This window comes from Ovis aries, chromosome 23 (assembly GCF_016772045.2).
Source record: "Ovis aries strain OAR_USU_Benz2616 breed Rambouillet chromosome 23, ARS-UI_Ramb_v3.0, whole genome shotgun sequence".
NCBI lineage: Eukaryota > Metazoa > Chordata > Mammalia > Artiodactyla > Bovidae > Ovis > Ovis aries.
Genome location: NC_056076.1, coordinates 50,294,766 through 50,322,747, shown reverse-complemented (window position 1 = coordinate 50,322,747; position 27,982 = coordinate 50,294,766). Strand labels below are relative to the sequence as shown.

General features: G+C 41.9%; 1 protein-coding gene and 1 long non-coding RNA gene across 4 annotated transcripts in view; both read right to left on the bottom strand.

Annotated features, from left to right (window-relative positions):
- Window positions 1-6,699: 6,699 nt before the first annotated feature.
- SKA1 (spindle and kinetochore associated complex subunit 1) lies at window positions 6,700-22,476 on the bottom strand. 3 transcript variants are annotated; one of them, XM_060405274.1, is made up of 7 exons: window positions 22,266-22,476; window positions 20,408-20,604; window positions 17,699-17,823; window positions 16,095-16,192; window positions 12,967-13,104; window positions 8,512-8,681; window positions 6,700-7,542 (listed from the first exon to the last, which is right to left on the bottom strand). In XM_060405274.1, exons 2-7 carry the CDS (start codon window positions 20,490-20,492, stop codon window positions 7,394-7,396), a joined length of 765 nt encoding a protein of 254 aa, XP_060261257.1. In that variant the 5' UTR covers window positions 20,493-20,604; window positions 22,266-22,476; the 3' UTR covers window positions 6,700-7,393. The 3 variants fall into 3 exon arrangements, with proteins under 3 accessions (XP_060261257.1, XP_004020591.1, XP_042095166.1); XM_004020542.6 differs by having other exon boundaries at window positions 20,408-20,503; XM_042239232.2 differs by having other exon boundaries at window positions 20,408-20,503; window positions 22,371-22,476.
- A 3,205-nt stretch (window positions 22,477-25,681) lies between these two features.
- Window positions 25,682-27,982, bottom strand: part of LOC132658478 (uncharacterized) — a 31,215-nt gene continuing 28,914 nt past the window's right edge. Inside the window, exons 4-5 of the long non-coding RNA XR_009598162.1 lie at window positions 26,492-26,727; window positions 25,682-26,267 (exon numbers count right to left, since the gene is read on the bottom strand). This is a non-coding gene — a long non-coding RNA (uncharacterized LOC132658478). The remainder of the gene's footprint in view (window positions 26,268-26,491; window positions 26,728-27,982) is intronic.

Below are 27,982 nucleotides of genomic sequence, written 5' to 3'. Positions count from 1 at the left end.
TATATTCTAGTGGGAAGAGAGAGACAAATAAACAGGTAAAGTATATAAACCATCAGACAGACGTATGTGCTAAGAAGGAAAATAAAGCAGCAAAGGAAAGTGTTAACAGCGGGAGCTGTAAATATAATGACAGGTGGTCTGAGAAGGCCTGAAGGAGCAAATGACACTTGATTAGATATAAAGGAGGGGAGGGGTAGGGTCACGTGGGTGAAGGATGAGGAACTTTCGCAGAGGCACCAGCCAGTGCAGTGCTCTGGGGAGACTCACGCTGGGCCCGTCCAGGAAGAGCGTGGCGGCCACAGTGGCTGGAGTAGGAAACGGTACCACTGAGCGGAGGGACCACGAGGAGCCTCGCAGGCCTTCATGAGGATTCAGCCTTTGCTCTGTAAGAAATGCGGAGCTATTGGAGGGTTCTGAGCAGCGGAGTGAATGAATCGCTTTGGTTCATGTGGCAAATAGGCTGTTCAGTTCAGTCGCTCAGTGTGTCCCAACTCTTTGCGACCCCGTGGACCGCAGCACGCCAGGCCTCCCTGTCCATCACCAACTCCCAGAGTTCATGTGGAGAACAGACAGTAGCAGGGCAAGAATTAACGCAGAATCCAGTCAGGAAGCTTTGAGTTAATCCAAGAGAGACTTCTGGAACCAGGGTGGTAGCTTGTGAGAAGGGGTTACATTTTTGAAGGTAGAACCGAGAGAGTAAACTGCAGAGGTGGGACTAGAACCATGTTTCTGAAGCTTAAGTTTTCTTCCCTTTAAAAAAAAAAAGCATTTATTTTATTTTGGCTGTGCTGGGGCTTCACTGCTGTGCAGTGACTTCTCGTATTGCAGCTACCGGGCTCCAGGGCACGTAGCCTTCAGTAGTTGCAGTGCATGGGCTCAGTTACTCCATGGCATGTAGGAGCTTTCTGGACCAGGGATCGAACCTGTCTCTCCTGCATTGGCAGGCAGATTCTTATCCGCTGGACCACCAGGGAAGCCCTGGAGTGCCTTAAGTTTTCTTACTGATGCACGCTGCTACTGGATTTTTTAAGTTGGAGAGTATCCCCAAGAAATAATTTGATTTCTAAGTCACAGGATTAGAGTTGTAATTTTTAGTATGCAGTTGAGGCATGGCTGACACTCACTCTACCAAGAAAACTTTTGTCATTAGAATTGCCCGCTTTGTCATGTTGACCCATTAGGACAAAGGGAATTTTAATTAGCTGAGCTTTGGGAGTTGGTGCATTTATCTTAGATTTAAAATATTAGTTTGAAATTGCACTACAGTTGTAAAAAAGGCAGGCAAGTGGGCTCATCATTAAGTTAAACATGCATTTGAAATGAACATCTGTCCACGTTCACTCATGGAGTAGATGACCTACCTAAGATTCTGTGAAAACATGGTTCATTAAAAGTGACATATTTTCCAGATATCAAGCTTTATACACTGTGCATCATTTCTCCATGCAGAAATTATTAATAGATGCCCAACACATTGCTTCATGTGTAATCATGATATTTACATCCAGCATAACTCAAGAAATTTCATCTAATGCATTAAACTCAAACACCCAGTCTAGGCTCAGTGAGCAGTGCTAGGAAGCATGGATACAGGAACCTGAATTTCACAAGGATTGCTAACAACCCTTCCTTTCCAGCCCATAAGTTCTTATCTGTGTTTTCATGAAATGTAAATATCTAATCAGTGTTTGTTTCACAAGTATTCTAAAGTTTATTAGGAAAAAAATGTTGACACATAAGATTAGAAAGAATGTTATAATGGAATGCTATTTTATCAGATTAAACAATTATTAACACTTTGCCATGTATACTCTATGTATGGATGTATCTAATTATATTGATTGGCCATTTATAAACATATTGTTTTATCCCAAAATATCTGAGACATACCTGCAGAAAATAGGGATATTCTCCTACATAACCACAAGACCATTATCAGACCTAAGAAAACAGATACTAGTTCTTTCACAGCATCCAATATACAACCTAAGTTTCCATACTGTCCCTGTATCTTTTTCTTCAAAAGGAAGCAAGGTTCATGGTTTATGTTGACTATAATCATAGGCTGTTTTAATCTAGAACTGGATCCCTTTATTTTTTTCTATTATTGACTTGTTTTTAAGAGACCAGATTACTTATATCTGGATTTGTTTGATTATTTATTCATGATGACTTTTAACTTGTTTCTCTATCCCTTGTGCTTCCTACAAAAATGATAGAACCAAAGTCTTCATCAGATTTGAGTTGAATCTTTTTGACATTATTTCACGCAGTGCTGTCTATTTCATATCGTGTCACATTAGGAGGCAGATAATGTCAGGATGTCCCATTATTGGTGATGCAAAGGTTGAGTAGTATTTTCATTCTCTCTCATTGTATGATAAATTATGCAAAAATGTAATATATTTAAACTACTATAATCATTTATTTTTCATGATTTCTGCAGGTCCTGAATTTAGAGCACAGTAGAGGCAGCTTGTCTCCATTCCTGGATGTCTGGGACTTCAGCAAGAACACTTCAAGGCTGGGGGCTGGAATAATTTGCTCACATGACTGGTAGTCAGTGGCAGTTAATGTGACCTCTCCATGTAGCCTGGGCTTTCTTGCAATATGGTGACAGTGTTCCAAAGGCAAGCATCCCAAGGAAGAGACCAGATGGAATTCATATTCTCTTTAATAGCTAGGTTGGAAATCAGGCAGTGGCATTCCTCTCAATTTTACTGGCTGAAGCAGTTACAAATATATCTCCAGATTCAAAGAGAAGGAACAAAGCTCCTGCCTCCTGCTGGAAGAGTGCTAACATCACACTGAAAGAGCGCATGGGGTGGAGTATGGAATTCTCCCATCATCCATCCATTCCGGAAAGTACAATCTGCCACAAGGAGTACAGTCAGATCTCTTCATTTAAAGTTACATTTCCCCTTTGTAACTAGAAAGTAGGATAGACACAAGATTCACATCCAGACATTCAAACTAGATGAGGCCAATTTGAGGGGACACCCACACAGTCAAGAAATGTAAAAGGGGATAGAGTATTCTCAGGAGAGGTGAAAGGGGACAGGGGTCCTTAGGAGAGGTAAAATAAGACTTAGGTGGTGGTCTAGCATGACCACTTTTAGCTAGCCCACGTTACCTGGGAAAAATGTTTCAGTTTACAAATAACCCACTTTTCTAGCACACAGAACCTATAAAGGAACAGATTAAAAGATTTCATCACATAGAAATTTGTAAATCACAAAATTTACAAACAGCTCATGACCCTTAATAGCATCAAAACAAACAACCCAATCAACAAATGGGCAGAAGACCTAAATAGATATTTTTCCAGAGAAGACATACAGATAGCCAAGAGGCGCATGAAAAGATGTTCAACATGGCTAATGCAAATTAAAACATTATCACCTTACACCAGCCAGAATGGCCATTATCAAAAATCCACAAACAATAAATACTGCAGAAGGTGTGGAGAGAAGGGAACCCACTTACAGTGTTGGTGGGAATGTAAATTGGTACAACCACTATGGAGAACAGTATGTATATATGTGCTAAGTTGCTTCAGTTATGTCCAACTCTTTGCAACCCCATGTACTGTAGCCGGCCAGGCTCCTCTGTCCATGGGATTCTCCAGGCAAGAATATTGGAGTGGGTTGCAATTCCCTTCTCCAAGGGATCTTCCTGACCCAGGGATTGAACCTGCGTCTGTAATATCTCCTGCATTGGCAGGTGGGTTCTTTACCACTAGTGCCCCCTGGGAAGCCTGGAGAGCAGTACGGAGGCTCCTTAAAAAAAACTTAAAAAGAGAGCTACCATATGACGCTGCAACCCCACTCCTGGACACATATCCAGAGAAAAACCTGATCTGAAAGGATTCATGCACCCTAATGTTCATTATTGCACTGTTTACAATAGTGAAGACATGCAAACAACCTAAAGGTCCATGGATGGATGAATGGTAAAGAAGACGTGCTACAAATTGCACAATGGAATATTACTCAGCCACTAAAAAAGAATGAAATAATGTCACTTTCAGCAACTGAATGGCCCTAGAGATTGTCATACTGAGTGAAGTTAGAGAAAGAGAAATATCATATGACACGCTTTACATGTGGAATCTAAAAGGAAATGATATAAATGAACTTACCTACAAAACAGAAAGAGACTCACAAACTTAGAGAATCAACTTATTGTTGCCAGGGGGGAAGAGATAGTTAGGGAGATTTGGATGGACATGTACACACTGCTATATTTAAAATGGATAACAAGTAAGGACCTACTGTATAGCACATGGAACTCTGCTCAATGTTATGTGGCAGCCTGGATGGGAGGGGAGTTTGGGGGAGAATGGATACCTGTATATGTATGGCTGAGTCCCTTTGCTGTTCATGTGAAACAATCACAACACTGCTTGGTAACTGACTATGTATGTATTAGTTGCTCAGTCATATCCGACTCTTTGCAACCCCATGGACTGTAGCCTGCCAGGATCCTCTACCCATGGGATCCTCCAGGCAAAAATACAGGAGTGAGTAGCCATTCCCTTCTCCAGAGGATCTTCCCGACCCAGGGATCAAACCTGGGTCTCCCACATTGCAGATGGATTCTTTACCACCGGACCCAACAAGGAAGCCTGTTAATTGGCTATATCCCAAAACAAAATAAAATGTTTTTTATAAAATAAAAATTTTTTATAAAAAAAATAAAAATGAGTATCTCAACAAAGAAGACAGAGTGAGGTCCTCGGTCACTATTGTGAGCCCTTCTTCTACCTAGGCTGGTAGGACTAGAGGGTGGTAAACCAGGCATCAGGCTCTGCGGAATTCAGCTGGAGACAGTCAGCTGAAATTTGTTCCCCTCCAGGCTGTGAGACCTGCAGCAGAAAGCTGTGACATGAGGTTCAGGGCATAAAGTTCTAGAGAGGGCCATGCTACGGGGGCACTGGACAGCACGGTGCTTCTGGGCTGTGAGCTACTGATGCTACTGCAGAAGACAGGGGGCAAAGAAAGGGCAAGGAATGGCCTGAGGGCAAAGAGGCCAGGACCACAAAGTCCTTTCAAAATTGGATTTTAAGAAAATGTTATTTTCAAAAGTAAGTAGAACAAGCCTGTCATTTTGCTTGAAAATGAAGTTCTAATCACTCAGTCACGTCCGACTCTTTGCAACCCCATGGACTGTAGCACGCCAGGCTTCCCTGTCCATCACCGACTCCCAAAGTTTATCTCATGTCCATCAAATCGGTGATACCATCCAACCATCTCATCCTTTGTCATCCCCTTCTCCTCCTGCCTTCAATCTTTCCCAGCATCAGGGTCTTTTCCAATGAGTCAGTTCTTTGTATCAGGTGGCCAAAGTATTGGAGCTTCACCTTCAGTATCAGTCCTTCCAATGAATATTCAGGACTGATTTCCTTTAGGATAGACTGGTTGGATCTCCTTGCAGTCCAAGGGACTCTCAAGAGTCTTCTCCAACACCACAGTTCAAAAGCATCAATTCTTTGGTGCTCAGCTTTCTTTATAGTCCAACTCTCACATCCATATATGACTACTGGAAACACCATAGCTTTGACTAGGTAAGTTTTATGACCAACCTAGACAGCATATTAAAAAGCGGAGACATTACTTTGCCAACAAAGGTCCATCTAGTCAAAATTAAACATACCTGCATTTAAATTAGCGAGAAAAAGAATAACAATAAATAAGCAGTGCCCGTAACGTATTCTGGGGTCATCACAGTGAGTGTTAACCAGGCCACTTTTTTCTCGGCTGCAAGGATCAGCCTGCCAAGCTGATGGCACAGACATAGACTGTGAGGATTAACTGGCCACTGGGCACCCATATTAAACATCATTTCTGGCTGTGTCTATGAGCGTGTTTCGAGATGAGATGAGCACTGGACCAGTGGACTCAATGAAACAAAGACTGCCCTCCCCATGTGGGTGGGTATCTTCCCATCCATCCAGGAAGAACCTGAGTAGAACAAAAGGTGGAGGAAGGAGGGAAGAATGTGTTCCTTATTTTCCTGCCTCACTGCTGAGCTGCAGCTTCTCATCTCACCTGCTCTGGCCTGGCTTCCCTGGTCCTCAGGCTGTCACACTCAGACTGAATCACATCACCGGCTTTCCTGGGCCTCCAACTAGCAGACAGCACATCTGGGGGGGCCCCAGCCTCCATGATCACATGAGCCAATTCCTCATGATAAATCTCCACTAGAGACAGATGGATAGAGAGATAGATAGATGCAGACACAGATATAGATCGCTCAGTTGGTAAAGAATCTGCCTGCAACGCAGGAGACCCCGGTTCGATTCTGGGGTTGGGAAGATCTGCTGGAGAAAGGATAGGCTACCCACTCTAGTATTCTTGGGCTTCCCTTGTGGCTCATGTGGTAAAGAATCCAGCTGCAATGTGAGAGACCTGGGTTCGATCTCTGGGTTGAGAAGATCCCCTGCAGAAGGGAAAGGCTGCCCACTCCAGTATTCTGGCCTGGAGATAGTCCATGGGGTCACAAAGAGTTGGACATGACTAAGTCACTTCCAATTCCCTTCACATAGACAGATAGACAGCCTGTTGATTCGGTTTCTCTAGAGAACACTAAGACACAGATTACACTAACAGTCTCCCCAAGTGTGGAAGTAAAACTCCATTAAATTCTTACAATCCAACCCATTTTCCGTGACCACTATCAATCTGCTCACACATCGTATTATCTTTTTCATCTCAATATACTTTTATTGCAATTTCATTACAGGTCGATGTTTACAGACTGATTTACACTGAAGGCATTTCAGGTAAGCTGTCCCTTAACCACATATGGGAAAGCAGAAAACCACATGGAAGAAAGTGAACAAGTGAAAGTCGCTCAGTCGTGTCCGACTCTTTGTGACCCCATCGATGACACAGTCCATGGAGTTCTCCAGGCCAGGATACTGGAGTGGGCAGCCTTTCCCTTTCCAGGGGATCTTCCCGACCCAGGGATCAATGTGCTGCCCTCATATCCAACTTCTGACTATAGCCTGAAATATCATCAGTCTATAGGATGGAATATAGACACTAATGACCTTTAATTCCAGAGAGCCTGGCCTTCCTTGGTCTTCTCTTCTTGAACTTTGGCTTCTATCTGCATCCCTCTCACTGGGACTGGTGCCACTGTCACTGAACACAAAAACTAAATAGGAACATTTCTTAGTTCCACTGTATGCCTACAACAGAGGCTCACATGGTAGGTGATTAAGGACTTACTGTAAGGTAGCAGATTTTTAAATATACATCTTTATTTTTAGAAGAAACAAAAAAGGAATGAAAAAGCTAAAAAAATTATGTATTAAAAAATTACATGTAAGGAAACTATAGGAACAGCCTCTAAACCCTATTAGCTGGTTCAAAAGCTCACAAGGACGTTATGTTATAACATATCGGGTAAGCCCTTTCCCTCGGACCTCTGATAGCCTCCGGCAGTGTCGTAAAATATTCAGTATCACGTGAAACCTCTTGTCGACTTTCAAAGCTGTGAACTCCTTTATGTCAGCTTCCACTACAAAATAATGACCTGAAAGTAAAGATATTAGTGCTAATTTTTATTAGGACAACTTTCAAGATGAGTCTTTAATATATTACATTATGACTATGAATGGCATTAATGATTTTGACTATCATCAATGAACCAAAGTGAGAACGGGTATTCTTGCTAAAATAATTATTCTTTCAACTGAAGTTGCATAATGTTTACTGTAGCATTTCAGCAGTGCAGCCTTGCTTATTTTATCACTGGCTATCTGCTGGTATCTTTTGAACAATTCACTTTTCAAGAAGCAATATGGTAGTGGTTAAGAGAATGTAACCCAGAAACCCATGGCAGCTTTATCACTCAACTGACTGACCTGGGGCAAGGAACTGACGTCCTCCTCATCTGTAAAACAGGAGTAATAATAGTACACAACTCATAAGGATGCTGTGAGGACTAAGGCCCTTAGTACACTCTCTGCCACATAGTAAGTGTTACCTAAGCATCACCAGCTGTTATTACTATTCTAGTTCTGAAAACACTGGGTATCATTCCGTAAGAGACTCCAACGCAGTATTTCTGAGGCTCGGCACTACTACTATTTCAGACTAGATAATTCTAGATAATCACCTAGACTAGATATTCTAGACTAGATAATTCTTTCTTGTTGGAGCTGCCCTGTGCACTATAGGGTACCCTATGGTGGTCTATACTCTACTCAGGACCCTTGGTCTCTACTCACCAGGCGCCAGGAGCACCCCCAACCCCAGGCGTAACAATCAAAACTGTCTCCAGAGATGGCAGAATATTCTCTGGTGGGAAAAGTGCCCCTGGTTGAGAACTACCTCTCTAGAGTTAGAATTTTCTGGAATTACTTTTGTTTCTCATGATTTAGTTACACTCCAAACAGCTGACATGTACATACACACACACACACACACACACGCATGCACACACACACACACACACACACACACACACACACACACTCTCTCTCTCTCTCTCTGATTTTACCTTTGGTTTCCTTCGTTTCTTCGTCAATAAATCTGTGATAGAGATTTCTGGCCACAGAACTCATAGCCTTTTTTGGCTGATGTACGATCTTATATTTACTAACAACTGCCTTGTTGATTTCTTTAATAACATCATTAATGTGACAATAGGTTAAACGGGATTTCATGTACCTGTAAAAAAAGAAAATTAATTTTTTAAAAGAATCATCATACAAAATTGTTTTCTTTGAAGAAAAATGTTTACATATGGTGACTTTATACAGTCAACTACTTTATACAAGCTACTAGCACTTTTTGGAAAAATATTTTATAGCAACTTCCAAATAAACTAGATGTGTCTCAACCACTGAAAAATTAAGTAGAGGCTACAATGTATTAGTGCTTATCTTCCCTACTTATATCTGGATGCAGAAATCTCTATCCCTACTCCTTATAGAATTACTGTAATAAGTTAATAATTTAAATTAACAATTTAATCTCAAATTCTGATTCCAATGGATTAATTCCAATATAACAGTTTATTTAAATATTTTAAAATGTTTGTAAGCAAGGGGAAGAAATATTTTAGTATTAATAAATTATATAACTCATAGCACTTCAGTTTTCTGCAGAAACAGATTTGCTCAGAGAAACAAAGGGGGAGAAAAAAGGGAGGAGGAAGGGGAAATGACAAAGAAGACAACAGAGATGAAGAGCCGACGAAGAAGAATTGGTGGTGGAGGGGCTGCAAAGGGATCAGAGGGCCCAGAAGCTAAGCTGCACAGCTGCCTGGCAGAGGAGAAGGATGGACAGCCTCACTTGTTTCGCGCTCAAATGGCCTTAAGTACTGTCTGAAAGTGAATGCGAAAGTCACTCAGTCACTTTGTGACCCCACGGACTACAGCCCACCAGGATACTCTGTCCATGAAATTCTTCCAGTTCAGTCTCCCTCCTGCCTGTCCTCCCAGTCGCCAGAGTCTTCTTGATGTTCAGTCACTGAGTCCTGTCTGACTCTTACAACCCCATGGACTGCAGCATGCCAGGGTTCCCTGGCCTTCATTATCTCTTGGAGTTTGCTCAAACTCTAGTCCATTGAGTCAGTGATGCCAATCACAGTCTTAGAGTATAAGAATAGGAGACCTTCAATTTTGAGTGGTCTGTATACACCCAAAACAAAATTTTCATGATCTGTTTGCCTTTTCCCTTCAACAAATTGTGGATTCATTATATTAAACTCTGACCTTCCCCTCTGTTAAAAGGGGCAGTTTTCTAATAGAAAGTTTCTTAATATAAAATAATGTATAAATGTTTAAAGAAAAATATTCATATTGACCAAAACCATTTATTTTCATTATTCTCTTTTCTAAATTCATTTTCTCCACTCATTTTTTTAACCACAATTTCCACAAACAGTTGATGCCACAGCTCAACACAAGACATTCCTTTAAACTAGCAGTCCCCAATCTTTTTGGCACCAGGGACCAGTTTCATGGAAGACAATTTTTTCACAGACCAGGTCGGGCAGGGTAGGGGAGGATGATTTGGGGATGATTCAAGTGTGATACATTCATTGTGCACTGTATTATTATTACATCAGCTCTACCTCAGATTATCAGGCATTAGATCCCGGAGATCGGGACCCCTGCTTTAAACCATGTGAACTATCCTCTAATTTCCTCAAAACAAGTGCCAGTGTTTTCCACTTTAAATTGCACCTCAGTATCAGCTTTTTAAAGATAAATGAACCAAAGCCCCATGCTTGGAACACATTCTTCTTATCCTAACCTTTTAACTTCTCTCATTCGTTAAATAATCTCTTAGTTTAAAAACGAATACTCTACCATGACTATTTCAATATCCTCCCTACAAGGAAGCATTTTCTTTTATCTGTGTATTCACTCGGCTACACCAGCTATTAGTTGCAGCAGGCGGGCCTTCATTGCATCACGTGGGATCTTTGCTGTGGCATGCAGACTTTGTAGCTGTGGCACGTGGGTTCAGTAGTTGTGGCACGTGGGCTTAGCTGCTCTGAGGTATGTCAGATCGTAGCTCCCCGATCAGGGATTGAACCCACATCCCCTGCACTGCAAGGCGGATTCTTAACCACTGAACCACCAGGGAAGTCCCCAAGAAAGCATTTTCTAAAGACCTTTCTACTGCACTGTTCCTCACAAGCCATTTGTTCTTGGCAACAACAACAATTTAGAAAACCAAATAGCATCAAACAACTTTAATCACATAAAGTTGTCAACAAAGGAAATGACTGAGCAGCCAAAACAAACAAAAAAAACTAAAATGTCAGCCTCATTCCGAGTCTCAGATTTGTGAAACTGCCATATATTTTTCAAGGGGCAACTATGTATATGAACAGATGCTCAACATCATGTTATCAGGAAACTGAAAATTAAGACAGTGAGGTACATTATACTGACTAGAACAGCTAAAACAGAAAACAACGGACAAAACTAAATGCAGGCAAGGATATGGAGCAACAGAACTCTTCTGCTGGGAATGCAAAATGGTACAGCTGCTTAGGGAAGACAGCATCACAGTTTCTCACAAAGCTAAACAGTTTTACCATATGATCCAGCCATCACACTCCTAGGTCTTACCCAAGTGAGCTGAAAACATGTCCACACAAAAACCTGCAGGTGAACGTTTACAGCAGCTTTAGTCATAACTGCCCCAAACTGGATGTAACCAAAATGTTGTTCCACAGATGAGCGGATAAACTACTGCACCTACACAACGGAAGAGTCAGTCAGTCCAGTCGCTCAGTCGTGTCCGACTCTTTGCGACCCCATGAATCGCAGCACGCCAGGCCTCCCTGTCCATCACCAACTCCCAGAGTTCACTCACACTCACGTCCATCGAGTCGGTGATGCCATCCAGCCATCTCATCCTCTGTCGTCCCCTTCTCCTCCTGTCCCCAACCCCTCCCAGCATCAGAGTCAGCGACAAAAAGAAATGAGCTATCAAGTCACAAAAAGACACTAGAGAAATCTTAAATGTGTATTACTAAGTGAAAGAAGCCAGTCCAAAAAGGCAACAGTGTATAATTTCAACTGTATGACATTCTGGAAAAGGGAAAACTATAGAGACAATAAAAAGACGAGTGGCTGCCAGGGTCTCGGGGGGAGAGATGAAATGGAGGAGCACAGGGTATTTTTAGGGCAGTGAAACTATTCTGTATGATATAACGGCGGGGATGTGACATCCCACATCTGACAAAATCCACAGACTGCACAACGCAAAGAATGAACCCTACTGCAAACTACAGACTTTAGTTAATATCTAGTTAGTATCTAGACTGGTTTAGCAATAGTAACTAATTTACTGCACTAACGCAAGATGTCAGTAATAAGGGAAGCTGTTTTCAGTTATGAGAACACTGTTCAGTCTGCTCAATTTTCCTGTAAACCTAAAAATATATATATATCTGGATGGACATCTCAGGCAAGTAAAATAACCATGCTCTTTGCCCCAGGGAGTCTCCTCCTAGGACTCTATCTCAAGGAAATAATAATAATAAAGCAATTACAAAATAGACCTGTGTAAAAGAAATTTCACTGTACCATTCTTCATAACAACAGTCAACCCAAATATTTGATAAAGTCATGCTTAAATAGCTTATAGAGTAGTCACACCATAAAATATTATACAACTACTAACATCCAAGTTTTCGATGACAGTTAATAATGGAAAAATGCTCAATAAAAAAAGTAAATTATATTCATAGAATAACTACACTGTTGTAATAACAATCAGAAACAACTTGTTCTATAAATTAAAATACAGAAGGAAATACTCTATCTTGTCTGAGTGGTGGAATTACAGATGAGTTATCAGTCTCACAACATGCATTATTTGTATAAGAAAATAAAAAGAAATGCAACTATAAAGCCAAGATGTGAAGTTAAGCCCTGGAATTATAATAGGGATTTCCATAATTAATTCCCCATTAATGTCTTCTATGAAGAGCAGTGGAGTCCTTATTGAGAGGAAGCATCTTGTCCCATTCACCCCTGTATTCTTCTCCTCAGTGACCCAGAGCCCAGAATAGAGCAGACTCAAACAAGTGTGTGGCACAAGTTAATGGACAAACGGAAATCAAACAGAGCTCTCTCTGTGCTAATTTCCAAATCTATACAACATACTCCCTTTCCCTAAAATTGTAGCAAAACTGAGGCTACTTCTAAAATGTAATTGGATAAAAAATCTGTATCATAAAATGACCCTGAGAGGACTCCAGAACAAACTGATCCATCTCTAGATCTATGTCTAGATTTTACAACTAAATAAAAAACAAAATTTTAAGCATCTTCCACAAAAGATTCCTGCAGCATAATATAAAACTATTTTAGAAAAGATCAATACTGGAATACAGCATGTTACAAATAATATATTCAAGGTTTATCACAATCATATATGCTGATTACTAAAGAGCTGAATGTTAAAATTTATCTCAAATACTTACGCAGGAATGCCATTAAACTCATCAGAAGTTATAAATGGCATTTCTTTAATACTTCTTTGTTCTTTGAGAGGCTTCTTTGTGGGTGCAGGTTCCTCAACTTTGACTGGTTCTTCAGGGTCAAGATCTGATCTGTTAACACTACAGAATAGAGACACACAATTGTCAGAATTCTGTGGCATAGTAGGAGGCTTCGCAAGTGAAAATGACCAGTATTAAGCACATGATCTTTTAATTTTTCCATCTCGTTATAATTTTATAGGCAACATTTTCATTTTCTATCCCTACTGCTAATGCTTTGAAGATCTCAATAGTGAAGGGATTTCCCCAGTGGTCCAGTGGTTAAGACTCCAAAAGCTTCAAATGAAGGGGGCACGGGTTCAATCCTGCTCAGGGAACTAGGTTCCCACATGCCCCATGGCACAGACAAAAAAAAGGTTTGTTTTTTTTTTGAATAGTGGGGAGAACACTGAAAAATTAAGTTCCCAAATCTTCAGTAACATAATCACGTCATTTATGCACGCAAAACATGGTACAAATAATACACATGCCTAACATCTTCATCTGTTATCTCACTGGCTCCTCTAAGTCAGTATGTGTGAAGCTGAATTTAACCTCTATACAACTTATCTTTCTGATTCCCCTATTTCTGGATGTGCAAACGTCAATCATCTTATACTTCTAATTTACCCCATTGGCTTGCTAGTATCGGTCCCACCTGCTGCAGACTCATTTCAGCTGCCAGAAACGAATGTGGGTGCCCTAGGGCCAGTCCTGCTCCATTTTTTGGTGTGGGTGAGAAGCCTGATACAGCTCCTTCTGCACTGGCAAACAGAGTCCAGGAACAGGCTATAGCTTCTAGGCTGTTTAACTGCCAGGGAAGGAAGAAACCCCCGTGCCAGCAGCAAGTCAGGTTGGCTTGACTTCTCCAAACAGAAAAAGGGAAACAGGAAAGAAATGATCCAACCCAGGAGTATACAAAGGGAATCCCACAGACAGGGAGGTGAGATTCCAAGATGACAGCTGAGTACCAGACACAGACAGCGACCAGGCTGAGGAGACGACCGTGTGACAGGCTGTGAAGGTGAAGATGCCCAGTGCTTGTAGCATCATCCTTACATGAAACCTATCCTGAGACTCCACGCTGAGCCTGGTTGGTTCTTACCTGTACTTGCCTGTTCTCAGGCCCTGCTGTGCGCATCAGCTAAAAATAACCTTTTCTGCCTATACAAAGGTTCTGCTGTGACCTGGCCCTGAAAGCTGAACCTAGGCCACAGTGAGTTTAGAAGAAAATCCCCCCCTACTCCTTGGGCCACATTCTTGCTGGGTGGCCAGTGTCCAGCCTAACAGACCTGGCAGATACCCCAAGGTGTCTTTTGTTCCTCCATTCATTCATGACCCTGCCCACTAATCTTCTTTTCCTTTTTTTTTTTTTTTTTCCATTTTGGGCCATACTGCTCAGCTTGTGGGGTCTTAGTTCCCTGACCAGGGATTGAATCTGGTCCATGGCAGTGAAAGCACCAAGTCCTAACCACTGGACTGCCAAGGAACTCCCTAATTTTCTCTTCTTGGAGGGAAATTCCAAGGTACCCTGGCACGCCAGGGACTCTGTTGAGCTTATTTCCTGGAGACCTTCAACTATCAGCAGCAACATGGCTCTTTTCCTACACAGCAAGATTCGTGCTTTCCTTTTAGTTTTCAAATTTAAGCAGTAAATTGTTGGTGGAAACACATACACAAAACTGTGATTATCACAAATGCCAGGGTGATTACCTCTTTGATAGAAGGAGAATCTGCAACAGAAGTGTTGTAGGTACTGGCAGTGTCCTATTTCTTAACCGGACTGGTAGATTCACTGATGTTTATTATTCTCCTTTAATTTGCACTAACAATACTTCAATTACTTTTCTGTATATATGATCCATTTCAAAAGTTAAAATAGTTAAGTTAGTCGTGGTATACAAGGGGAGCCCCTTTTAGAAATACAATTTTGTAAATCAACTATACTTCAATAAAATTAAAAAAAGAAATACAATTTTGGTGGCAGAGGACTGGAGAGATGGCTGTGGAGAAATACTGGAGAGACAAAACACAAGTAACTCCCAAATCATAAAGACGAAAGATGATGAAAGATCTCATGGAGCCAGACAATGAGAGGGAGGGCAGAGGCAGACAACACCCCGCAGAGGCCAAGGGGCTACAAGACGGAGACAGAGGCTGGAGACGCCCTGTTCCTGTCCAGGTGATGGGTAGGTGACAAGGAGATAGCCAATTTAGTCTCACATACGTAAACCTGGAGGAGAGAACAGCTTATTTGTGAGACTCCCAGCAAGCAGTTCAGACAGCCGAAACAGGGATCATGTCAAGGCTGGAGTTGGACATCTGAGAGCATTAATAATGGTGTTAAGTAACACTGTCTTAGGAGACACTTGTAACTTAAAGGAGGGCAGAGAACAAGGGGGCAGCCTAGTCAAAGATGTAGGATGGCCTCTTTTAGGGGCTTCAGGAGAAAGGGCAGGCAAGAACATCTACCAGCAGTGAATAGACAGGCAGGACAGGAGTTTCAGGGTAAAAGTAGAGCTAAGCCTTTGTTCCTTGAGCTATTTTTTTTTTTTTTTTCCTACCTTGAGCTATTTTTAAGATAGGAGGCTCATTAAGTTTATTTTTACCCTAAGGCAGTGTTTCTCAAGGGTCAGCTGAGATTTTCCACCCCCACAATGTCTGAAGGCATTTTTCATTGTCACGACCTGGGTGGAGGGTGGGGGGGGGGGGCGGTGTACAGGAGAGCTACTGATACTCCATTGGAAGAGAGCAGGGATGCTGCTAAATATGCTATTTTTACAAAAAAGAACTATCTGACCTCAAATGTCAACAGAGCCAATGTTAACAAACTCTGCTCTGAGGGACTGATCCTTGGGAAAGAGGCACCACATTTTCCCTAAAGACAGTGGGATAAGAAAACTGGTAAAGATGAGGGAAAGATTATTTCTCGTGTAAGTGCAAACAAAACAAAACAAAACTGGATAATCACTAACAAAACTGCAAGTATATCGAAAAGCAAAAAGATCTAAAGTGCTTGTTTTAATAGTTTTATAAGTCCAGAGAATAAAAATAATTATAAGCACACTTACAAGTTCTGGGTAACGGTTACTTGAGGCAAATGGGGAGGGATGTTTTCTTTGAGATGCTCCACATCTTTACAATCTTCTTCAAGAGATTCAAAGAGTTCCTTTAAAAAAAGAAAAAAGCTCACAAATAAGCATCTGTCCTGCCTATGTGTGTTTTAACATGTTAAAAAGAGCAGGAAAGACTGAGTTCAACTACAATGATGCTGAGTGGAAGGGGTTAAAAAGCACCGAACTCTGCAATATTTAAAAGGAGCCCTTTGGTTTCTAGAGCTGACTTGGGATAGTGATACATCATTTTTCTCTACTGGATTTGTTCAGAGAACAATTGCTAGAATAACATTACAACAGACAGGATTGACAAGTATGTCTTTCTAAAATACTTCAACCTTGGGAAGCAACTAAAAAGTATATGAAAGATTTATGTTTGTCATTCTGGTAAAAGTGCTTTTGCTGACTTAGCAAGCATTCCCCAGCACCAAATGAGAACACACTCCTGGAATGCAAGGACGAGATATTGCTTAGGAAGGTTTTGTATATTCTAGCTTAATGAAAATTTCTACTTGATCATAACTGCCTGCATTTTGTGTTGTCTTTATTTAACTTTCCCAAGAATCTGAGGTTATGAACTCATGGAAATTCAATAAGAAAAAATACTCTGTACCTTTGGATCCCTGTCATCTGATTTTCAGTCATCATGTAAATAAAAATTCCAAACAGGCTTTAATCCTGAGTTGGACCTTCTCTAAACTCACACCTAACCCTGGGCCTTATTGGGCAAGGCAGAAATGTAACCATTATTGGTTTGTTTTGAATTTGTATGACATCTTTCTTTTAAAGACCTGGATCATGTTCAGAGATACTGATCTCATTTCAACCAACAGCAGGATAGGCATAATCATGTCCAGTCCTACAGAAAATCCCCTGAAAAATCTTTACAGACACTGAGGATTGTAACGCTTGAAAAGGACTATAGAAGCCACCTCGATCAATCCAGCTGAACATATCAGTGGCTCTAAGAGCAAGAGGTAATTATGGTACAGATTCTTTTCCCATCCTATCAGAAGCATTTTTATTAGGTAAAGGCTTATTTAGAACAAAATGTGTGTGTGAATGAGGCTCAAGTGTTTTTTTTAACCTGAGAATCTTTACACTACAATCTGTACAAACAGAGAAAGAAACGCACAATAGAAGGGACCCATTACTTTTCAATTAAGGGCACTGAGACTCCAAGAGGAAAAATGACTTTCTTAGGGTAGCAGAACACGCTGGGGGAACCAGGGTGGGAAACCATGTCTCCTCAACCCAGGGCAGGCACTCCTCCCACACCACACTCCCAGGAGCTCATTTATTTAAATTAAACCTCCCAAGAATTATTTAGGAAATATTCCCTTTTTAGTAAATAAATTGGCTACCAGCATGGAAAGAAATACCTCTGGAACTCTGAAGTCCTTTACACTGAGAAAACAAAATGCAAATAGTACTCTTTACTGTTAATAATCGAAGCTAACAACATTATAAACATAAAGAATCCTTATGAATTCCCTGGTGATTAGGTGTTTATATTAACTGCCTTTTTTATTTTGTTTCATCACTGGAAAAACCATTACCTTGAGAGAACTGTTGGTTTGTTCTTGATACTGAATTTCCAATTCCAATTTATTTAGAAGTTCATTTACTACAATGATCTCATCTCCTATTTTATTTAAAATGGTCTTCAAGGTAGGTTCTTTCCCTATAAGATGAAATGGAAAATAAAACATACAGAAAACCATAAAACCTACATGTAGCCAAGGGAACTCCTGGAACAGAGCCTTACCATAAAGGGACACTGAGGAAAGAACAATGTTTCAGCCCCTAGGATTTGTCTCCATGAATAATCTTAAGAATTCGTTACTAAGTAATATGAAAAAAAGGAAGGAGGCGGTAAATACAAAGTATCCCCTGAATCTTTTATTTTTGGAAAATTCTTCCACTATAATAAAGCACTTAGAAATGCTAGATAAAATACACACCCTTTTGCATGCATAGTTGAGCTCTTAGGAGAAAAAAGGTAAATCTCCATGAGTTTCAACTTGAAGAAAGAATCACAGACCAGATAGAATGTATGAGCTGATGCTGCAGTAGCCCTAAGGAGGGGGGTGGGGGGCATGCAGAAGTGGGACTCAAGGTGCAGAGAAATGCAGGAGAGGAGGTTGTCAACCTCAGCAACCTAATATATTTGGTTTTAATGGGGATAAGAGTCCCGGCTTTGGGCCTTTAAAGCACAGAATGCTGGAAGTGAGAATCCCAAAGGAGGCCAGGACTCTCTTCATGGGATATATCCTGTGCATGTGTAAACCTGAAAAATTCTAATCACTGGCCAGAAAGATAAGCTTACATTCTGGACTGGCCTGCAAGTGTCTGGGGGAGGCAGGGGAGAGTAGCCTGCTCTCAAGTTCCCAGCCCCACCGCCAGGCCCCTCTCCCCAGCTTCATAGATACAAGGATGGTAAAACCAGAGAAACTTCCTCCTTAGAAATAAAAGAAGTGAAAAAAAAAATTTTTTTTAAGGGCACCTCAAAAGCACAAAAGGGAAAACCATCCTCATAACCAAATATTTTCCATCTTCTCTTCTAACAACCAAATCATGAAATATCCCTAAGTGAAAACAAAATGTGACCACACTGGAGATTACAGATGCAGAGTGAAATGGCTAGAGTTTCTAGGCCTGCAGTCAGAGACACCAGCACTTGCCCTCAGAGAATTAATGAGAAGCAAGAAAGTACATAGAAGAGGTGCGGGCATTCTGCTTGCAACCTAGTAAGACACTCACTAAAGGCAAGCTGTTACAAATCAACAATCTAATAAAGCATTTGACCGTAACAGCTGAAAGAAATGAACAAATAAACGAGAGTACTGATGTCTCTGCTGAGACTAATCTCAGGGGGATTAGTCGGAGATACTGGTATCTCAAATAACCCAGTCACCTAAATTTTAGGGCCTTGTTTGCTGATCTGTAGTAAAATAAGTGCACTAAGTAAATTCACTACTTTTGATAGTAGTGATCTAGTAAATTACAGCAGCCAACGTGGCAAACATATTACTGGGCTTTCCTGAATAGGCTGCGGAACCGAACAGACAAATTATTCTCCCCACGTACAAACGACAGCTACCCGGTGTGTAGTAACCTAACAGGTCAGACTGCTTCTGCCAGGCCTCATGCTTCAGTGGGGCCGTTTGAATTCAAAGTTGGATAGTTTTATAATCTCTAAGTTATATTTATCCAAGAGTAATCATGCTCTCAGAAAGAAAATCTAAAGACTACTTATTAAATATTTAAATGTCCTTTTTAGATTATTCAATAAAAATGGCATAGAAATAGACAAGTACTATACTGGGAATCAGGACACAAAAGCTGTAGTCCCAACTGACCACTGATAAGCAGGAGAACTTGGGCAAGTCACCTGACTTCTAGAGCCTCAGTTTCCTCATATGAGACTGGGGGCTACAGAAGAACCCACAGTTGCTTCAGCTTTAACTTTCTACAGAATACATAGCCACCAACTGTAAACTGGATAAGTCTCTTTATTAGTGGTTCTCAACAAGGGAGGGAGAATATGCAAGTCTCAGAAGGACATGTATAATTTCATTTTTGAATTTTTTAAAAAGTATCCATTCAAAATACAATAAAAGTTCAACAGGATCTCCCCTGCAGATGGAATTCTGCCTATCAAATCTTTAGTTCTCCTAGATAAGGCTGGAGAGCACATCATTTTTGTAAACGATATTTTTCCAGGATCCTGTTTCTCTGCACTTCAGACTAGTTTGGAAGATGGTCACAACCTCCAAGTTTCTGGATGTTTAAATAATTTATTTCATTTTCAATTAGCTGTTTCCTAGTGATATATATTGATAATATTGATATATATTGATAACCTTCCTTATCAAAGCAGTCTGCAATATGAGTTATGGGATACTTCTATCGCTATGGGTGTTTTCCATTTCTGGTTTTTTCCTTATCTTTTAGTATCTCTGCTTAGCTCTAGAATCAGGAACTCAACATAACCTTAAAATCTTACTGCTCAGCCTTGTGTGTCTCAGAAAAACATAAATAAATAAATGTAATTATTAGCTAGTTCATTGTTCAATGTGATTTACACTTTAGTATCCTCTGCAATATTCAAACTACAGATAGCAGATTGCTTTAAAAATCACTATTCAAAACTGAAAATTAACTTTCTAAGATACATTCACTTATCCACGCATAAGATATCAAAGTGGGATAATAATCAAAATGTATTTTCAATGTACAAAGTCAGTGGAATCTGTTTTACTTACCACAATTTCTCAATGACAGAGTTTTTTTAATATTGCCAATCTTTTCATTAATATGAGAGCATAACTGTTCCAGATCTGAGGCCATCCTTTAAGCCTCTGAAGAAAAAAAAATATATAAACACATTTACAAAAAAAACCGCAAATTTCTGTTCACTTTCAAAACTTAAGAATGATAAATATCCAGTAAGTCATATCTCCTGGAAAACAAAGTACAAAAACTCATGAGTAATGTCTTTCAATTCTACAAAATTCAGTTTCTAACCAAGGAGATCAAACCAGTTAATCCTAAAGGAAATCAATCCTGAATATTCACTGGAGGGATTAACGCTGAAGTTCCAATACTTTGGCCACCTGATGCAAAGAGCGACTCACTGGAAAAGACCCTGTTGATGGGAAAGATTGAAGGCAGGAGGAGGGGACGACAGAGGACAAGATGGTTGGATGGCATCACTGACTCCATAGACATGAGTTTGAGCAAGCTCTGGGAGGTGGTGAAGGACAGGGAACCCTGGCATGCTGCAGTTCATGGGGTCGCAAAGAGACACGACTTAGTGACTGAACCACCACCACCAATGTCCAGTAATGATCCGTCTTAGAGCTTTCTATAGTCAGTTCAGTCGCTCAGTCGTGTCCGACTCTCTACGACCCCACGAATTGAAGCACGCCACGCCTCCCTGTCCATCACCAAATCCCGGAGTTCACCCAGACTCATGTCCATCCAGTCGGTGATGCCATCCAGCCATCTCATCCTCAGTCGTCCCCTTCTCCTCCTGCCCCCAATCTCTCCCAGCATCAGAATCTTTTCCAATGAGTCAGCTCTTCGCATGAGGTGGCCAAAGTATTGGAGTTTCAGCTCTAGCATCAGTCCTTCCAAAGAACACTCAGGATTGACCTCCTTTAGAATGGACTGATTGGATCTCCTTGCAGTCCAAGGGACTCTCAAGAGTGTTCTCCAACACCACAGTTCAAAAGCGTCAATTTTTCGGCGCTCAGGTTTCTTCACAGTCCACCTTTCACATCCATACATGGCCACTGGAAAAACCACAGTCTTTCTATAGTCAGTGCATCCCAAAGCAAGGTACAGAAGACAAGACTGTGTCATTTCCTCAGAGATTCAGGCGGACAAATTTGCTATTTATACAGAAAGACAACGTCAGTATTTTCTCTGAAAACTTAAATACCCGAGAATTTTAAGGAAAAACACAGGAAGTTCAAAGAAACGGGTCCAGGGAAGCATTTCTCCTATGCTGTGGGGACTGGGGCTTTACTACTGGGGTCGGTAAGGAGGCGGACCCAGGAAGAGGAAATGGCAACCCCCTCCAGCATTCTTGCCGGGAAAATCCCATAGACAGAGAAACCTGGCTCTTCTATGGGGTCGCAAAGAGTCGGCCACGACTGAGCACAGCAAAGCCCACAAGGAGACGGAAGGAGGGGAAGGAAAGAAATCAGGTACTGTTCGTTCACTTCAAGGGAGGTGAAAGAAAGTGAAAAAAGAAAGTGAAGTCGCTCAGTCGTGTCCGACTCTCTGTGACCCTATGGACTATATATATAGCCCACCAGGCTCTTCCGTCCATGGGATTCTCCAGGAAGGAATACTGGAGTGGGCTTGCCATGTCCTCCTCCAGGGGAGCCGACCCAGGGTTCGGAGCCGACCCAGGGTTCGAACCCGTATCTCCCGCATTGCGGGCAGACGCTTTACCCTCCGAGCCAGCAGGGAAGCCCAAGGGTAGGTAAGAAGGTCTAAATAAAGCCTCCACTCCGGCTAACGCGGCTAAGGCCCGCTCCTCATCCCGGCCCCCCGCCCCGCCTAAACAATGCCCGCTTCCGAACGGGGGGATCTTCAACACCAGACTCTAACCTCGTGCGGGTCCGGGAGCAAAGGGCCCACTCAGTGGGGTCGCGAGGCGCCGAGAACCGCCCCCTCCCCCACCCAATCTCGGTCGGAAGCGTAGGGTCTCGAGACCTGGCTCCGGGAGCGAAATTCAAACTGCCCGCTGGTACCCGGTGCCGCGCAAGCGCACAGCCGCACTCCCGCGCTCGACGCCGCGCAGGCGCACAGCCGCACTCCCGCAGGCTGCTCGGAAGGATCACGCTTTTCCGCGTTCACACGGAGCCACAGCTGGGCGGGGCCAGGGCGGGGCCCGGGCTGGGGGCGGGGCCGATCTGGGGAAAAGGCGGGGCCGGATTGGCTCCGGCGCCGAAGACTACCAACACACTTAGCAGACCGTACCCCCAGCCAGAGCCCAGCGCTCGGGGGGATCAAATCGTGAGCTTCAACATTGGATCACCAAATTGGCCGCACGTTAGAATCACCAGGGCAGCTTTTACAAATTCCAGCGCCCAAAATGTACCCTAAATCAATGAATTCAGACACTGTAAGTCGGGTCCAAACCTTAACATTTTTAAAAGCACACCAGGTACTTCCAAAAAGCAGCCAAGTTAGTGAGCTGTAAGACTGAGAGATCCTCCCTTCTTTCGTGGAGTTAACAAACTCTGTAAGGGCAAATGCAAATTTAAAAAAAAAGTTTAATTCTCTGAAAAAAAGAGGAAAAGTTGCCCAGGGCTGGTGTGGCAGCTACACAGTCATCACGGAACCAAGTTCTATCTTTTCCACCCATCCCGATGGCATCATGCATTCTGGTGTGAAGTTCTCCTGAGATGCAAAATAACTGTCAGTACCTCTCTCAGTTCTTTGAGAAAGAACTAGCTGAAGCAGCACCTTTAAAGAGTATTCCTGAAAACCACACCTAATGAGTTCTATCTGCTTTCCATCGGTCACTCACATCTACAAGGGAGACTAGAAAAAAATAAAATCATTGAAATAAAAAAAAAAATCTGGACAGTTACATTGCATCCTCAACAATAAAGGGGTTCTTTTTGTAAGTGAGGAGAACAGAGATTCTGGGGGCAGTGAAGAGCTGCCTTGGCCATTTCTACTTATTATTCTCTAAAAGTCTTTTATTATTGAAAAATGTGAACATATACAATTAGGAGAGTACAATGAACCCCATGCTCAACCCATCATTGGGTTTTGACCACTATTAATTTATAGCAAATATTGTTTCAGCTATACTTCATCTCCTCCCACCTCTTGCCTCCCAGAATATTTTGAAACATATCTCAAATGTATCTTTTCACCTAAAAACATTTCCATGTTTATCTCCTAAAGATAGAAACTTTAAAAAGTGTTTATTTTTTAAAACTGTTGGTTTTTTAAAGTAGAATTCAAACAAGATTTACAAATTGTTGTTTGGTTGATACATTTCTTAAATCTCTTTTGATTGGGACATACCTTATTTAGAGCTAAAATCCTATAGCAGGATCAAAGCCTTTCATTGTAGGGCTAAATGTACAGCTTAGAATATCAACTCTACAAAAAATAACATAATAACAGAAATTCACCCTGCAGCATCAAGGGCAAACATTATCAGATTATTTCCCATGGAAAAAAATGAAGAAGAAGACAGTTTAAAAGTACTGAATACAAGAGAAGGGGGAAATGTGGGGGGAAAATACAGAAATGAGCAATTGGACCATACTATCTACTTCTGATTTCTCTCTGGGACTTGGCAGGACTCCTTCAGCTGCAATGACAGAAACTCAATCCAAACTGACTTAGGCAAGAAAAAGATTTTATTTGGCTTGTAAAATTGTAAAGTGTGTGTGTGTGTGTGTGTGTGTGTGTGTTTAGTTACAGCTGAACCCAGGTACTCATACCTTTTGGAAACCACTCCATCTCTCAATTATGTGTTCCTCTGTGTTGGTTTCATTCTCAGGCGGCCTGTTCCCTATGATGACCACTGGTATCTCCAGATTTATACCCTACTGGGTTAGCAGTTCTTGCTTTCCTTAGAGATCTAGCAAAAACCCCAGGACTGAATCTCATCAGCCTGACTTGGGCTATCTACTCACTCCTGAGTCAATCAGTCTATTTGAAATGGCCTGATTCACTAGACAGCCTGGAGCTGGAAGCCAGGATAGCCTTACCCTACAGAGTCTCAGAGTAGGACAGAGGTAATTTCTCAAAGGAACATCTAGCAACATTTATGAGACAATGGGGACAGGGAGATATAAAACAAAACAAAAACCTGTCTTCTTCAGGGTTATGACCACATATATCCAAGAGGAAAAAAAGATGGAAAGAGCAAGATGTAAGAAATCGCTGGACTGTTCCTTGCAAGAAATATGAGCAAAAGTGGTGTGAACTCTAGTCTTCAGGAGAAAATAATAACAACAATAACATCAGTTAACATTTATGGGGTACTTATTCTAATTTAGGCATTTTACATATGTTATCCTATTTAACCTTTGTAATAAATGTATGAATACTTATATTATGATCTTCACTTTACAGATGAGGAAACAAAGGTTTATAATTAAGTAACTTGCCCAAGTCAATAGATGGCAAAATGGGACCCTGACCTCAGAATTGGTCCTCTTTCCCATGATGCTCTGCTACTCCCCAGGAGCCAGGGGTCATCTGCTCCCATGTTTTGTGTTTCTGAACCTATAGCCTTCCATCATCATTTAATTCCCTCATGACATATCACCCCATGAACAATTTTAAATTAGTTATGAATTCCAAGCTTTTCATACCCAATTGACTCTGACAGAAAAGACTTTACTTGTACGTTTTGTACTTCTCTCTGTCTTTCTCTTGCAGTTAAGTGTCACGCTTAACCTCCAGATGTCCCTAAATCAGAATTAATGAAAGTCTTCACTGTAGAATAAAGATCACAGATTTCTTTAAGCAATAGAACTCTGCATTTCTAGGCAGCTTGGGAAAGAGGTGACTAGCGACCAATTGGTCCAGTAAGTTTGGGGACAGATTCATAGCTTTCTGCTGATGGGTCTTCCTTTCAGAAGAGGGAAGGCCCACTGTAACAGGTGGGCTGTGTTCTGAGACGCCTCACTGATCACGCAGGATAGTCTGACCTTTTAAGGAGTTATTACACCCAAGGCAGATTATGTTTTTACATTTCCTACTAAACTACATTCCTTTGACTTCCCTTTGGTATTTATTTACCTATCTATGGCTGCCCACCATGGCTTGCAGGATCTTAGTTCCCCAATCAAGGACTGAATCCCAGGCCCACGGCGACCCCGTAGACGGCAGCCTACCAGGCTCCACCGTCCCTGGGATTCTCCAGGCAAGAACACAGGAGTGGGTTGCCATTTCCTTCTCCAATGCATGAAAGTGAAAAGTGAAAGTGAAGTCTCTCAGTCTTGACCCCACGGACTGCAGCCTACTAGGCTCCTCTGTCCATGGGATTTTCCAGGCAAGAGTACTGGAGTGGGTTGCCATTGCCTTCTCTGAATTTTGAATACAAAGAGTTCTTTAAGCATTAAGGTGATAAGCAAATTGACTACAAGAAAGGAAAATGTCAGGGTGTGCTTAACTTTTTATATTTTATCGTTCAATATCCTGGCAAGAATCAGAAGGAAAAGTCAAACTGAATAATTGGAGGAGAGTTAATAAAAAGGGCTGTCCACAATGTGCAGTCAGAGATTATAGAAGGTAACAAATGATGGTGAGTTTCCCTGGGGTTCACAACCTCAAGGACCAGTTAGTACCTCTAAGCACAAAGACTAACGGTCATGTGATCCTGGGGTGGAGGCCGTATGGAGAGGTGACCTGGCAGGAGCTGTGGCCTCTGGTTAGGTTCAGAGCATCCCTGTACAGCAGGAAGGAAGCTGAGAGAGTAAGTACCTACTTCCCCTCTCTTCCTACCTGTGGATCTTCCCACTGCTGTTGACCACATCCATCCTGAAGTCAGAAGGCAAAGGAAACTCTTGAAGCAGTTCATATAGTCAGGTCACCTGGCTCCAGGGCTGGATGGAAAACCATGGAGAGTGGATACTGAGGGGCAAGCAGAAGGCAGCCAGGACACGCAGTTAGATTATGGCACTCACATACTGACATGCTTTGTGAATTTCATAAAATATTTCTTAGAACAGGCATCAATATTTACATATAAATATTTGAAATTAACTACTATAATAAGTTACATAACTGTTTATTTGACAGATGCTTTTCCCAAAGCTTTTAAAACACTTAATAGATACTATTATATTGATACTTACAAAGTGGGGAGTTGTCCAGTTCTTGAACTGGAGAAGAGTAAGGCTTGCCAAATTTTCCAGGATCAATTAATTGGGGAAATAGCTGCCAGTCAGATCTCATAATAGGTCAAATGAAAGCCAGAAAAGATGTTTGGGTATCATTTATATCGAGGTGTTCATTTTGCTGAATACGTTCTCATTTCCTGGCACTGTGTTTTTCTTGCTTACCTTCTGAAAGTTCTTTTCCTTAAGAAAAACTTAGCAATGAAAAGGGAAACACAGTTAGAATTTCATTTTATTAACTGTCATTATGATGTCCAAGTCTATATGATGAAGTAATTTCCATGTTTTGGATAACTTCTGTCTGTGTGGATGCAACCAAACACACTGAAGGTCATTTGGTATAGCAGGTATGTTTACAAATCTTGTGGAAGATTTGTGCGTGCATGCTAAGTCACTTTAGTCATGTTTGATTCTTTGCGACCCCATGGAGCCTGCCAGGCTCCTCTGTCCATGGGATTTCTCAGGCAAGAATACTGGAGTGGGTTGCCATAATCCTGGGGATCTTCCTGACCCAGGGATCGAACCCACGTCTCTTGTGTCTCCTGCATTGGCAGGTGGGTTCTTTACCACTAGTACCACCTGGAAGCCCATGTAAGCCTTATTTAAAGCTAAATTAATAATAGTTCATGGCTTCCCTGGCGGCTCAGTGGTAAAGAATCTGCCTGCAATGTGGGAGACCCAGGCTTGATCCCTGGATGGGGAAGATCCCCTGGAAGAGGAAGTGGCAACCCACTCCAGTATTCTTGCCTGGAGAATTCCATGGACAGAGGAGTCTGCCAGACTACAGTCCATGGGGTTGCAAAGAGTTGGACACGACTGAGCAACTGATACTTTCACACATTTCAAAGGTGCTTTTAATAAATTGCAAGATTTTCCATCATTGCCTCAAAGATTTATCAGAAATCAGAACACATTTAGGATTTACTGTATCCCCCCAAACCTCCAGATAAACTTTCTGGATAATCTAGAAAATGGTCAGATTGCATCAGAAATCTCTCATGATGCATCATGATACTGTTGTAGGAGAGTCAACAAACCCAAGCCCAGCACCTTTACCCTCTCAGTTACTATTGACATTTGAGACCCTGAGGCCTTCAGGAATTTGAGCCGCAGTTGAAGGCTCCCCGCCGCGTTCACAGTGAGCAACACAATCTGGCCAGCCCACATGTGCCTGCGCCATGCCTGCGCCTGGTGCAAAGCTCAGCCCTCCGCCATCCGCGGCTCAGCCATTGTGCACATTCTGCAATCGAGTGGCTCTGCTCCCCTTCCCCACATACCAGTGAAGGTGCTCCCAGGACCTCACTAGCCCAGACTTTCCCCTTGGCCTTTCCCCTCGTATCCAGCATAGGCCCCTCTACCACGCCCTTCACCTCAATGCCCGGGCCCAGCTGTTCACCTCCCCTCCCCACTCCTGAAGTCAGAAGGCAAAGGAAACCCTTGAAGCAGTTC